Raw genomic sequence first — 13,865 nt, 5'->3', positions numbered from 1 at the left:
AGTTCCCAACAGCCAGAGCATCTCTTCTGACTAATAAACTGACTGTTGGATTCAAAACTTTTTTTCACTTCCACATAAAATTTTATTTGGAAAGGAAATAAAGAATAAACAGAGGATTATATAGGCTGATATAATCCAGCCCTCTAGGACTGTTCAAACAATATCAGTTCTTTGCTGTCTCTCTAGTCTACAATGCAAGTGAACCTTAAGCATAAATTGAGTTATATTTATATGTAATATGTAAGTCAAAATATAGGAAAAATGTGCTGAAATAAGTATTTATAGATTTACAGGTTTACTTTTACTTGAAAATTCCTGAGTGATTTTATATATTTGTGATTTTGTGTTTTGATAAGCAAATTAAACATTTTATTGATGACCTCAGCTCCATTGCAAAGCCATTGATTCGTTATTTCATTTCACTCTGATCCACCTGTACTGATGGTTCCTCCTTAATCCCAATACTGCAATTAATTTTCACTGTATTAAAGTGTTAACCAGCCCCACAGATATGGCCAAACAAAATTGTGGGTCCTGATATTAATAAGAAGTGTTAGAACTCGTTCTCCAGGAATTTCCTTGAATAATGGCAACAAAGAGCTCCGAGAAAAAGGGGGAATTTTTAGTTGTCTTTTCTGCAACAGGGAAAATTAACCCCCAAATCTTTAGTGTTTCTTACCAGTGTTGTAAAAAAGTAGTGGTAGTATTCTGTCATCATTCCCATGGAGAGGATCTGTTGGAAGAGATTGAAAGGTGAATGTACTTTACTCTGAAATATTCCACTGCCTTTTGAAAAGTAAGAGTTAATCTGGAACAACACATCCCAGGTCAGGAAAACTTGATTACAACAAACCCTATATTTTTCTTCAGGAGCCAAAAAATATCGTGTTGTATTTAAATTGTGTTTTTATCACCTCTGCTCAGGAAAGAGATTAAAGATTGCAAAGCTTCTAGGACAAGAAAAATTACTAGAGATAACGAGAAGCTGGTTTTTTAAAAGTGAAATTCTTTAGTCTGCAGTTCAGAAGTGTTAAAAAGGAATTTACTAGCAGACAACACAATTTGTAAGGAAAAGTGCTTAGGTGCAGGTTTTGTATTCTGGGATTTTGTGAAGAGAGGGAGGAATTATGAGCTGGGAAACTACTGAGGAATTCGTTATCATGACAGTAACACAGACAAAGGTTAACTCTTATTCAGTCTTGATCACTGTAATATCAGTAATTGCTATTAATACTATTTTAGGACATTTTTAGCAGTACCTGAATAGCTGTTTGAAAGACAGGGGAAAATAGTGTGATTTGGCTCACCAAAATTCTCTTTCATGGCAAAAGCCTCCAAAAATCAGTTGAGTGATTGTGTATGGCATTTCCTCACATTAAAAAACAAAATTAAAAAAAAAAAAAGAAAAGAAAAAGGAAGAAAGAAAGAACCCAAACTTTCTAAGCTGCAGTAGATAATAAAAACAGCTCTGTGTTCATCTCAAACAACCAATCCATTTTCAGCCACTAAAAGTCAAGCCAGAAGGCAAGTATTTTATTGAAATGCTCCACTGAATTTACACATCAAAATTGCCTTTTTTATTTCTTATTTTATTAATCTTCTTCTATTCTGTTTCTTAGAGTTATCATCTGTAGAAAGGAGCAATGTAGCAACCCTGGGGGCGGATGTTCCTGCCCTATTTACTCACAGATAACGAAATGTGGGAGCATCCACAGAAACTTCTGTGTGCTGTGCTTCCCAGCTGACCTGGCTGGACTCAGTTCCACTCCCTGGAGCCATTGGATTTCTGTGTCTGTGGGAAGGAGGTGCCAATTGGATGGGATTTTTATGATCTTTGAGCTGAAACCATATTGAAATAGCCCAATTGCTTCATACGGGGCATAGAACAGCTGCCGGGTTAAACAAACGTAGTCTGAGCCCAGGTGATCCTCTCTTAGGCCTAAATTTATTTGGTTTGCAGTTGGTCCATGGTGGTGCATTAGTATGAAGGCAAGTTCTTACTAATCAGTGTAAATGGGAGGATAAAAATGCTCAGATTTCAATTGTTGATTCCTCCCAGCTTTGATTCCACCTTGAAACAGGAGAGCTGACAAGCCATTGCACTTCTGTTACCAGAAGGTATAAACAGTCTGCCTGCATAGCAATAGCAAAACAATGGAAAAGCAGGACAATGCTACTCCACAGAGTGCCTTAAAATACAAACTGACGTTAAGCAGGCATGCATTTACTGCAATGATTGGAAAGTGTGTGGCCTGGATGTTTGGGAAGCACTGCTACTTGATCCAAGGGAGCCCAGCTGCTGCTTTCCTCTCAAATGCAAGGGTTGTAGCCTGAGAGGAGTGTTCACCTCCTGAACACATCTTTGATGAGCACTTTTTATGAGAATATTGATTGCCAAGTAATGTCCTATAAACAGAGCTGGCAGGACACACACACAGCTGGGAATAATAATGATTTCAAAAGTCGTGCTACAGGACTGTCCTTTTAAACAAAACAGAAAACCAAACCAAACCAACAAAACTTCACAAAGCCCCCACAAACAAACAAAATTCCCAAACAAATAGAAACAAACTCCCTGAAAGCTCAAGGCCACTTCATGGAAAAAGTGAGATTCACCTGCTCTAATCAAGACACAGGTTCCCAGTGGCAATTGCTGGAAGGAATTGCCAAGGACACTGCACCCAAAAGCTCCAGGAAAGATGCTCGTTGAAATTCTTCCAAATAAAGTGTTGCAGCAGCCCAGGAAAGCTTAATCAACATGTCACTTTTGTATTTTCTCTATTAACAGTGACTCAATTAAGATCTGAAGATACAGACAGCTGGAAGGGTAAGTGGCACACACACCTTAATAATGTCCTTGTCTGCTCAAGGAGTAAGAGTTGATGTTGGATCTGTCCCTGACCTGCCACTGAGCTCTGCCTTGGGCACAAGAACAGGCTTAACTGCTTGTCCTCCCCAGTATCAGCCATTAAGGATGATAATTAGTTAGCAGTTATTTAGCACTTAGACATGCCGGTGATATCTGAGTTAGATCTGTAGATTGACCTAAATAGGGTGCTTTTTATTCATGAATCAGAAAGACTTTCAACAATAATTTATGTACACTTAAGGGCAATATGGTCACTAAATAAAATTCCCAAAGAACAACTATTTAGTGCTCAGGAGATGAAAACAAGTTAAAGCAAAAGCAAGAGGGATGCTGAGAGTAATGCTGGACGTCCCCAAACATTAGTTACTCCCAAGCCTTAATTACTTGGATGCTCCTGTTAGTGTAAATAGGAGAGTTTTGAGGGCTCCTCTTCTGCTGTGTGTTTGCAACACAGCAGATCCAGGGAAAGCACTTCTGAACTCCCAGGAGTGACATAGTAAGAAAAGCCAGTTAGGAGCAAAGATGGATTTCAGGTTGGGACATCTCTGAAGCCCCTTGCAAAGCAGCTGCACGGGCACTTCCCACAGAGCAAGTGACCTCCCCACCAGAGAAAATGGGCCCAGCAGCCCAGAAGAGGGAAGGCAAGGCAGCATATGTGTATTTATAGCTGCCCACAGGAAACTGGAATGAGATTTCATTACACATTCCTATTTAAATAACTTTGCCTGTAATTTTGTAGCCAATTATGCACCTAATACAAATGTCCCATTTAAACAATAATAGCTTTTACTTACCGTGGAACTCAGATGAATCTAAACTAGTGAAATCAGCCTAAAATATTCTCCTTGTAGGACTCCTACCCATTTTACCCCGTATAAAATTTGTTCTTCAGCCAAACTCAGATATGGTTGGACAATAAATAATAACAATAAAAGATAAAGAGACTTCCATCTCTAATCACCCATTTCAGATCAGAAGTCTGGGCCTTGTCTTTTGCTTTTAGCTGTGGGTCATGAACAGCAATGTGTCAATGGTCAGATTATATATGACAGGCTGAGAGAAGCTAGATAAAAATATTCTCTCTTATGTCTGAAAATCTCTTTTGGGTGCCCTGTTCCTGGCTTGGATCATATCCCAGCTCCAACTTGATTTATTCAACGTGTAAAAAAATCCCTGCCTTATTTAGAGCTATTGTCAATCTTCCTTCAAGGGGGGATGGAACTGGAATGGTGGGGAAGGGTATTGGTGGGAACTGCATCAAATGCTTTGCTTTCTTTCACTCTGCATTTCCCTCACTCATGCTATTATTTAATTCCGTGGCCATTAAATGAATGCATTTCATTACCCAATTAATTAGTCCTACCACTCTTCTAAGATCAGCAAGACGCACCATAATGAATAAAAGCCCCTCTACCTCCTCACCTCCCAGGTGTCCCAAAGCTGAAGATTTATATTCTCACATTTATTATATTCTCACATTTATTACTGTACCAGCAAAGCACACCATGGTGACACTTAGTTTTCGTACTTCTGCAGGAACTGAATTAATTATTATTTTTTTTTCCTTGTCTGTCACATAGTGGAAGTGAACCCAGAAATCTTTACAGAATGCTCTCTGGTGTCCTAACCCTGATTAAACATACAGCACACTTCCTAGAATTTATTTTAGAGGTGTGAAGAAAGGAGTAGGTAATTTAAGGTTAGCAGGAACATAATTTCTGTTCCTGCAGTAAAGTCTATGTCAAGTCTTGGTGTGTTAGAACAGACGGAAGGTTAACCATTAAAACTTAACCTCTTCAGCTGAGTTCCTTGAACAAAAAGGCAATATCACACTAAATACAGCATGTGCAGGATATACTGGAAGATTTGTGCGTAAAACAGATTGCAATTTGCAACAGCTAGGTTTAATTTACTCAGGGACTTCTTATCTAATCTAGACAAAGCACCAAACTTCTGTCCACCAAATATTCCAGGTAAATGTCATAACCAGCAAATTTTTCCATAAGGAAGTGTTTCCATCTTCCATGTGTAAGGGACTCAGTCCTGCTGGTTTTAGGCAAGTTTGGAGGGTGCCTTATCATCTCACACTCTTTCAGATATATCTAGTTTAAGCTTGGAAAGGAGAGATATGTGGGGCACCCTCGGAGCAGAGCAGGACAGTCAGTGCTGAAGTCACACAGGGAGGTTCCTACAGAGCTTAAGCAGATCCTGAATGGCACTTTGGTAATCCCCGTTTTACCCTAAGAAACCACAGCTGCTCTCAGCTGCTGCTTCTGGCTTCTAATTCTCTGCTAGATCTCTCTCCTTGTCACATAATATTTCAGTCTTCACAAGCTTTAAAGCTCCACCAGCCAAGGTGTTCAAGGAGATGATGGGAGTGACAGACCTGGGGCAACTTCTTTCATCAGCTCTGCTGGTGTGGGATGCCTGGTTTGAAAAACCCTGAGGAACAGACCCTGACCCTTGTGAAGTAATACAGAGAGAAAATTCAAAGTGACTATTGGAAAAGGCAGCAATTAATAATCCCAGTTTCCTCTTGCTCCTTCCAGATCTGGGTGAGGAGAAGGCCAGGCCTCATTAAGATGGTCAGGGACTGTGCAGCATGTCAGAGAGAAGGGGAAATGTGTGAGTTTAGGGAATAGGTTGTTCAGCTCTGTGCAGGCTTTGTATTTTGTTTCAATTAGGTTATTGATTCTGCCTGCTCTTGTGCACAAGCTCAATGGTGTTTTAGCTGAAGCTATAAATAAGCAAAAGTTGGTCTTGTTTAAGAAAGGAAATCTGTCTTTTGAGCTGTTCTGTAAACCAAAGGCTGAAGGAGGCAAGTGGAGGAGTCACCTCCCCTGGTTCCACAACCCAGTCATGTGGCTGGGTCAGGGAGCTCCCTAGGATGACTCTTTCACCACATAATTAATTCTGTGCTAACACTTCTGCTCCCAGGAGGAGCTTTTGGCCATCCCTTGCCCTGGTGCCCCTGACCGCTCACACAAGCAGCCCCTGCTCGCGTGGGTTACAAAACATCTGCTGCTTTATTTAAATACAGAGGGAAGACAAGCAATTGTTGCTTAGGTGACTCTGATTCCTACCCCTGTTAGAAATCTTATATAATTAAACAACAATATGTATTTTTCCAATTTTTACGTATTGAATCATTTGCAAAGTCAAAAATATTCTCTACTAATATCGCCGAGTTTTCTTAACATAATTTCTCTTCCACATCTTGCTTTCATTCGGGGTAAAATTCTACAGGGGTTTGTGTGTGCAGGGAAGAGAATGTGAACCAGGGCACTTCATGTAGCCTCCAATCAGGTGGGTCCCCCATGAATTCAGAGCCCTCCACCCTGCACATTTCACAGCTGCCTTTGGCAGTGAGGAGCCTCCATCCCTGAGTTATTGCTGCCGCCACCTTTACTCAGCCACAGACCTGTCTCATAGAAAAGCCATTTTCCCTTTCTTTCTAGCCTATATTTATGTTGTTTCCTTTCCCTCAGCTCTGATCCACAGGTGCACCTCTCTTAATTCTCCTGTTTTCTCCCACACTGTCATTCCCCATCCTTCTCTGAGTTTTTAAGGCACTGCGGAGCATTATCTGTGTCTGCAGCCTGTCAGCTGTCTCCCTGATCCATATCCCACACAAACCCTTCTGCTGCTTTGCCCTGTTTAAGTGCATCTTTTAACACTCCCTCCTCTTCCTTTGACACTCAGATTTTGTTTTTTGGGTTTTTTTTCCATACTCTGTTTGGCATATTTGAAGCTTTGTGCCTCCTGCAGTGTTGCCAGACATCTGTACTTTCTTCTTGCAGGTACTTGAAAATCCATGTTGTGTTTAACTCTTCCCCCAGAAATCTCCTTTTGGAGCAGCTTGTCATGTTTTAATGCTTTTGGACAGCCCTGCAGGGAGCAAAGTGAGGGGAGAGCAGCTCCTGTCTAGCTCCTGACCTCCCCTTGCTTTTCCCTCACATTCCCGACGTCTTGCCTGCATCTGGCCCTGCTGTAGCTTGAATAAATAACTTGCACTTAGAAAATCCTAAAATTTAGTACAGGCCAGCTTCCTTACACTAGTAAATCTACCCTACAAGCTCACAGGAACTTGTGCTGCTCTGTGTTGCATCTGATTTAGGACATCATCCTGCAAGTCCATATTCTCAGGACCAAGATCCTCCAGCCTAGAGGGGAAGGTTTTAGGCTCCACAGACTAAGTTGTCTTACTAACTTTGACACAGAAAGCTACTCTGAATAGCTTAAATATTTCAGTGAAACATTCTGGGATGGAAGGAGAAAGGAACCTTTGTGGGACACAGGGATGTGAATGCAGATTTAGGCTTGCCTGCAGTGGGAAGCCTTGTGGCTGCTGCAACAGTTTCTGTCCCTGCCTTTGGCCTAACTGGGAGTGCATTCAGTTTTAGTGTATCCCAGCAAATGAAAGCTGACAACTTTTGGGATACAAGATCCCTGCTGTGCTTTGCCACCCCCTTCCCGTTACCTGCTTGAGGATTTCTGCGGCTGTTTCATGGGAGCAATCAAATATCACATAGAATTCCTTGCCCTTCTTCATCTCCTTGAGCAAAGGCCTGGCATCCTTGTTCCCAGAGGGCAGCTGGCGGATTTTGATTTTAATGTTGTACCTGGAAGGGGCTTTGATGAGCTCCTGCAGGCGAATTAGACCTGGAAAACGATAGGCAATTATACAACTCACCCTCCAGTGCCACGAGGATTGATTGCCACTGAAACAGGGTCTCTTACCAGTTCCCAACATATTTCACATTCCCTAAGGATAATTGTTAGCTCCCTATTTGCCAGCCTCCTACTAACATTATTAAAGCTTTTCATTTTCATGTTTGTACTTGGCTTCCACATCTGAATATTTTGAAAGGTATTTCTAACTGCTTGACCACAGGATGTGTTTGCATTGATGTAATACAATAAAAACATACTGTAATATGTTTAAATTTATATAGTTCATTGCAAAAAGCACATAAGGCTTCTTCCTTGGCAGCCAATTATTATTCCAACACCAACCAACAAGAATATAGAAGTAAAGAAACTTCCTTCCAACTCTCCTGCCTAATGTAAGGTCACTCAGGAAGTGTGAGACCTTATAAAGGACCAAAATATTTTGAGATCCAGCTTTACATCTGTAAACACATCTGTAAAGAACATGATTTCTTAGATTCTCTCTTCAGCTGGCACAGGTTTACCTCCCTTATTTGAAGTCAGTGGAGCTCAAGCAGTTGAAGACTTGTCCAAGTGTTTAAACACAGTGCAATTCCACCAGCTAATTCAGCACTCCTACATAATTTGTACTGCCTCCAAAACCTAAGGAAGACAGTTAAGAGCTCTTTGAGGTGTGTGATTACAGTCTCTTTCTCATTATCCATGAATGCAATTTACCCACAAAAAAACCCCGTGATCTCCCGCCGAGCAAAAGAAAAAGGCTGCCTTAAAAATATGTGTGAGGAGAGAGAGAGGGGGGGAATACAGGCAAGAAGCACTTCTTGAACAAAAATCAAACAAATTATTAAAATGAAAAAACCCTTGGCTCTCCTGCTGGGAGTGGGTATATTTGTCCTGGGTTGAATGGTCCAGTGGTATGGATAAGGCAAGACAAAACATCCCTGTTTCTTCTGGGGTTACTGAGGGTTCGCTGCGCTGAGGACTGTTGGCTTTCACTGAGTACTGGCAGAGTGCTTAGAAAAAACTAATCTTTCCTTCTGCCTGCAATGCTGGGCCTGTTCTTTGCAGGTTTTCAAGTATCAACAATCAATATAGAATATTAAGCATTATGAGCATTCAAATGTAAATTGCTGCTGGGGGATCGGAGCCTGGCCGGGAGCCAGGCTGGGGGACTATGGAACAACGTGAGCTCATTATTATGAGAATGGGGCACATGCTTCCAACATTGACTAACAAGGAGGGGAGTTGGTGAAATCTGGCTGTAAAGCTGCAGCTTGGTTGTACCAAGGGTTCAGCTGCAGTGTCTTGGCCACTATAATCAATGGCAGCTCCAAGAGGGAAAGCTGAGATTTGGGGGGAAGAGCCCAGAAATTTGCCTCTTATCCACAGCCTCAGACTGAGTACTGTTGTTTCTCTTTCCAGCAGCTAAAAGTACTTATGTGCAAGAGTGGTGAAGGGCAAAAGAAAAGGATTTGCCAACCCACCTCTACCTTCTTTTAGGGGAAAGAAATTACTGCGTGCCTTAAAATATCTACCTTGGTCACATCAGACTTGGACCTTGCACTTCCCAGCCCTTCCCACTGCCACATGAAGATAAAGCCCAGGAATGGTGTACTGAAGGAATCAAAGTGGCAGTGAAGAGAAGTGCAGTTATTTTTCTGGAGGACAAAGCAAAAGCCTGAATTAGCTGACTGCCAGATAATTAACAGCACAGGGGAACAACCTTCCTCTTCCTCCTGCTCAGCAAACCCAAACCCTTGGATATGATACCACCAAGCATTGATTTGGGACAGATTTTAAATGTGAAGTGCTCAGACTGGCTCCAGGTGGGAGTGAGGAAGGTCTGGGTAAGTGCAGTGCTTGGGGCACTCACCATTGAGAGGAAAGGTTCAGTTTAGGGCTTTGAAGCAAAATCAGTAAGGATGGAAACCTTCATTAACTTTCTTGGCCTACGGTAGTCTCTGAGATTAAAAAATAGGCTAATATGTTTTTCCTTCTTGTAGTGTAACAATGAGAAATAAAAAGAGCTTAAGTGGCATCACTCTAACCCAAAATCCAAAGACTATTTATATTGATCAAAGCTGACCTGTTTACTTTCCTAACTCTGAGTTAATAAGATGATTGATGACTAATTTACTTTGTAAATACATCTGCAAATGAAGTCTCTTTAATATCAGTCATTTTTGTAACTGAACACGTACACAGCACTTAGTGTTTTGGAATGCTAATTTGGTAATGGGGTGGGCTGAAAAAGGCCTGTCCTTGTTCCTGTTTTGACTGGGATATTTATGTAGGAGCTACTGCAGAATGTCCAGCAGAGGCCACGAAGATGATGAGGGGTCTGGAGCACCTTACTTATGAGGAGAGACTCCAGGAGCTGGGCCTGCTTAGTCTGGTGAAGAGAAGGCTGAGAGGGGATCTCATCAGCCCACACAAATATCTCCAGGGGCTGTCAGAGGATGGTGCCAGGCTCTTCAGTGGTGCCAGTGACAGGACAAGGAGCAATGGCCATAAACTGAAACACAAGTTCCTCCTCACCATGAGGAAGAACTTCTTTCCATGGAGGGTGGCAGAGCACAGGAACAGCTGCCAGGGGAGGGTGTGGAGTCTCCCTGTCTGGAGACATTCCAAACCCACCTGGATGAGTTCCTGTGTTACCTGCTCCAGGTGACCCTGCCTTGGCAGGGGGGTTGGACTGGGTGATCTCCAGAGGTCCCTTCCAACCCCAGCTATTCTGGAATTCCGGGATCGTGTGATCAGCTTGAAGCTGTGTTATCAGTTCCACAAATAGGAAGCAAAATGGGATTGAATATTCAGAATGCAGGGGCTGCCTCCTGCTGACGCCTTAAAGTCTGGTGGAGTGAACAACTTTCCAAAATCCACAGCAGCAGCAAGACAGCTGCACCTCACAGGTTTTTCCTCTGTATTCTGACAAACTGAACTATCACAGGCACTCTCTCCCACAGAATTCCATGTATGTACTTAAATAGAAGCCCACGACCTGCAGCGCACCAACCTGTGCTGTCTTCATACACCACTGTCACTATCTTCCAGTTGTAGTAGAGCACGAGGTCCAAGACTGCCCTGCTGATGGCTGTGTAGTCCGGGTAGAGGTTGATGTAAAACGCGTCCTTGTTGTCCACCGTGGGGTGCTTCCATCGGGTCTGGATGTGCGGGACCTCCAGGGCGTTGCAGATGGACTGCACGGCGCTGACGGAGGAGCTGTGGGAGGGCCCGAACAGGGCCGCCACCCCCAGAGCCAGCTGGTCACACGCTGAGGGCAGAGCAGGGGCACAGGAGGGCTTGGTTGGCAAGAACAAGGAACTTGTGTGATGCTTACTGAGATCTTTTATCCTCCACCCATCCCCACCATTTCACAGTGAGAGCGGGTCACTGTGTGGCTCCCAGACCCACCGAGAATGGTTCCTAAAGCATTTAGAGGTTATTTAGAGGGTGAGGTTATTTAGAGGAGCGGCTGAGGGAGCTGGGGGGGCTCAACCTGGAGAAAAGGAGGCTCAGGGAGGACCTTCTGGCTCTGGAACTCCCTGACAGGAGGGGGGAACCAGGGGGAGTCGGGCTCTGCTCCCAGGGAACAAGGGACAGGAGGAGAAGAATCAGCCTCATGCTGCACCAGAGGAGGTTCAGGTTCAGGTTGGACATCAGGACTAATTCCATCATGGAAAGGGGTTTTAAACATTGGAAAGGACTGCCCAGGCAGGTGATGGAGTCCCCATCCCTGGAGGTATCCAAGGAAGGCCTGGCCGCCCAGGCAGGTGGTGGAGTGCCCATCCCTGGAGGTGTCCAAGGAAGGACTGGACGTGGCACTCAGTGCTCTGGACTGGGGGACAAGGTGGGGATCAGGCACAGGGCGGACTTGATGGGCTGGGAGGGCTTTTCCAACCAAAACGATTCTGTGGTTCTGAAAACAGCTTTACTGATTATTATTATTATTATTATTATTATTATTATTATATCCTAAAACTTACTCGCTACAAATCAAAACTCAAACAACTTCCCTGCTTATGGCCTTCAGATAGCATTTTAATTTCTGAATTTCTAATTTTGATTTCTAATTCGCCTTTCTCAGAATGGCCATATCCTGGAGAAACCAGGATCTTCCAGGCTACAGGCTTGCCAGAGGAACATCACATGAATTAAGTTTCATGGCAGCATGTCAGGAAATATGTTCAGGGAGTCACAACAGACACTCTGTGGATTCCCTCTCCGACTGGCAAGTTTCTACCTCTGTGTGTTGCTTTAATTTCAGGCTACTGAAGGAACATAAACAGTAAAGGGCACCATGATTCACTGAGCTCCATAATCTGTGTGTACAAAACAGGCAGTAAAGCCTAAAGCCCTCAGTAACAACACGGGAAATAAAGAACCAACACACACTGACATTTTTATACCTCTCCAAATCAGTCAAACACTGACATCAACAAAGCTTTCTTTCTCCTTGTGCCCATATCTCAGCCCGGAGAACCCCTCCTGGAGGTAATTTTCCTTTCTCTCCGATGTTTTTTCAGGTTGTCAGACAGAAGATGAAGTACTATTAGCTATTTTTGCCCATTAGTAGCATTTACTGCAGATGTTTTTAATAAGGTTTATGGACTGGGACAAAGCCCCGCACTGAGTTGCAATGTTGTCCTTTTGTAAGGGTGCTCTCAGTGGGAAATTACTGTGATTGAGTGAAATATTAAGTACACAAACATCCACAATGAGCTGAGATTTTTTAAATTCGTATTTAGCTCTCTGATTGTAATAGAATATGACAGAAAATCAATTATTTTCTGTTTTCAGTCTACAAACGAGTGTTTTACAGGCAGCATAAAATGCACAGGCTTTCCAGGTCTAATTCAGAAGCCTTTCTAAAGGATCACAGGTTTTAATATGCAAATTGCATAAATACCATCAATAATTCATGATGAGAAGGAATCACTACTGTCTGCACGAGTTTCTTGCATGCAGATTGACAAAAATATTTCTAATGAACTCCTTACTCCATTTTAAATGGAGAAGGTACTCTGAGAACAGTCACAAGAGAAGAGATTCCTACTGATACTGATCCTATATCAGTCTGGATTAAATGGATTATAAACCCAGCACACTTCAGTTTTGATAGCATATAGTTCCAGCATATATTGGATAATTTAAAAAGAATGTTCTTAACAGAGAAACTTCTGTCTCTAAGCCACTGAGTGTTAATATTTCAGGACAGGGAGACTATTGGCCTCTGGTCTTTAAAGCGGAATAGAAATAATTTGTTAGGAATGATGGCTATCTGTGCTAATTATGGGTTGTGGCATCCCACTGTGCTTCCTGTGAGCCCAGGATCATTTTTCTGCAGAATTCCAGGTGGCAAATATATGTTTTGGAAAGAAAAATGGGTTGGACTTGCCACCTTCCATCTGGGGCTCTTAGCATGCAGACAGAATGGAGGAGGTTATTCAGAAACTAGTGTCAAGTCCAAGCCCAGCTTGATTCTGAGCTCAAATATCTTTAAAACATTAATTTTATGTTGCTGTTCATATACATGATACAATCAGAGCAGAAAAGGAGATCAGGCTGGAAAGGTGTACAGTACAAAACATGTATGCTATTGACACAGTAATTGAGATAATTACCTCTTCTTGAGGCTTCAAAACTATCAAAAAGGTTAATTCTCTGGATGTCATAGGTTAATGTGGTATTAGGCATCAGTGTTCTGTTTCTATTAATGTTGGTGACAGCAAACTTGAAAGCCAATTCTTCAATATTAACAGGTTCATTTTCCACAGTTTCGAATATCCCTCCTGTTGAAACAGAGACAAATGAGAAGGATTATTCACCTCTGCATCGCTGTACATGAAAAGAGAGAAATAAATTATGAGCGATAATCTCTGAGTGTTTATAAAGGAAAACCAAATCACTGTTCAAAGCACTACAGCAAAAGCACATTGGATTATCAGTTTTTATCTCCAGAGGCACTGCAGGTTAACCCAATATCATGAATTTTGCTTAGACAAACATCTGGGAAAAATGAGGTGTATTTGTTATTCAGGTTTTTCAAAGAAAAACTTTTAAATCCTTGTGAAAACTTCTATCTAATGAAAGCACTGATATTCACAGGTCTTGTCCCCCCTGCTCCAACCTGCTCTATATTTGGAGATGAAGTTTGGATGTGTTGGAGATGTTTTCTGAAGTGTTGCAAATCCTGGCAGTGCAAGATCCACACTCAGAAGGGATTGAGGAGCTTGAGAGGAAATGGAGTGAAAGTTTCCCCTTGAGGTCTGTGTTGTAGCAGGGCTCTGGGTTTTTTTAACCTTAGGCAATGTCACTGGTCATT

At 42.5% G+C, this 13,865-nt stretch overlaps 1 protein-coding gene across 2 annotated transcripts in view; it reads right to left on the bottom strand.

Moving 5' to 3' along the window:
• GRIK1 (glutamate ionotropic receptor kainate type subunit 1) overlaps positions 1-13,327 on the bottom strand; it is a 54,608-nt gene extending 41,281 nt beyond the window's left edge. For both annotated transcript variants that reach the window (XM_018077107.2, XM_029961494.1), the window contains exons 1-4: positions 13,165-13,327; positions 10,557-10,814; positions 7,350-7,531; positions 680-733 (exon numbers count right to left, since the gene is read on the bottom strand). In XM_018077107.2, coding sequence (XP_017932596.1) covers positions 680-733; positions 7,350-7,531; positions 10,557-10,814; positions 13,165-13,237 — 567 coding nt within the window. In that variant the 5' untranslated portion in view covers positions 13,238-13,327. The remainder of the gene's footprint in view (positions 1-679; positions 734-7,349; positions 7,532-10,556; positions 10,815-13,164) is intronic.
• Between the last annotated feature and the right edge of the window lie 538 nt (positions 13,328-13,865).

The sequence above is a fragment of the Manacus vitellinus genome, unplaced genomic scaffold (assembly GCF_001715985.3).
Source record: "Manacus vitellinus isolate BGI_N305 unplaced genomic scaffold, ASM171598v3 scaffold_35_pilon, whole genome shotgun sequence".
NCBI lineage: Eukaryota > Metazoa > Chordata > Aves > Passeriformes > Pipridae > Manacus > Manacus vitellinus.
The sequence above is the reverse complement of the archived record's forward strand: the minus strand, read 5'-3'. Positions and strand labels throughout refer to the sequence as shown.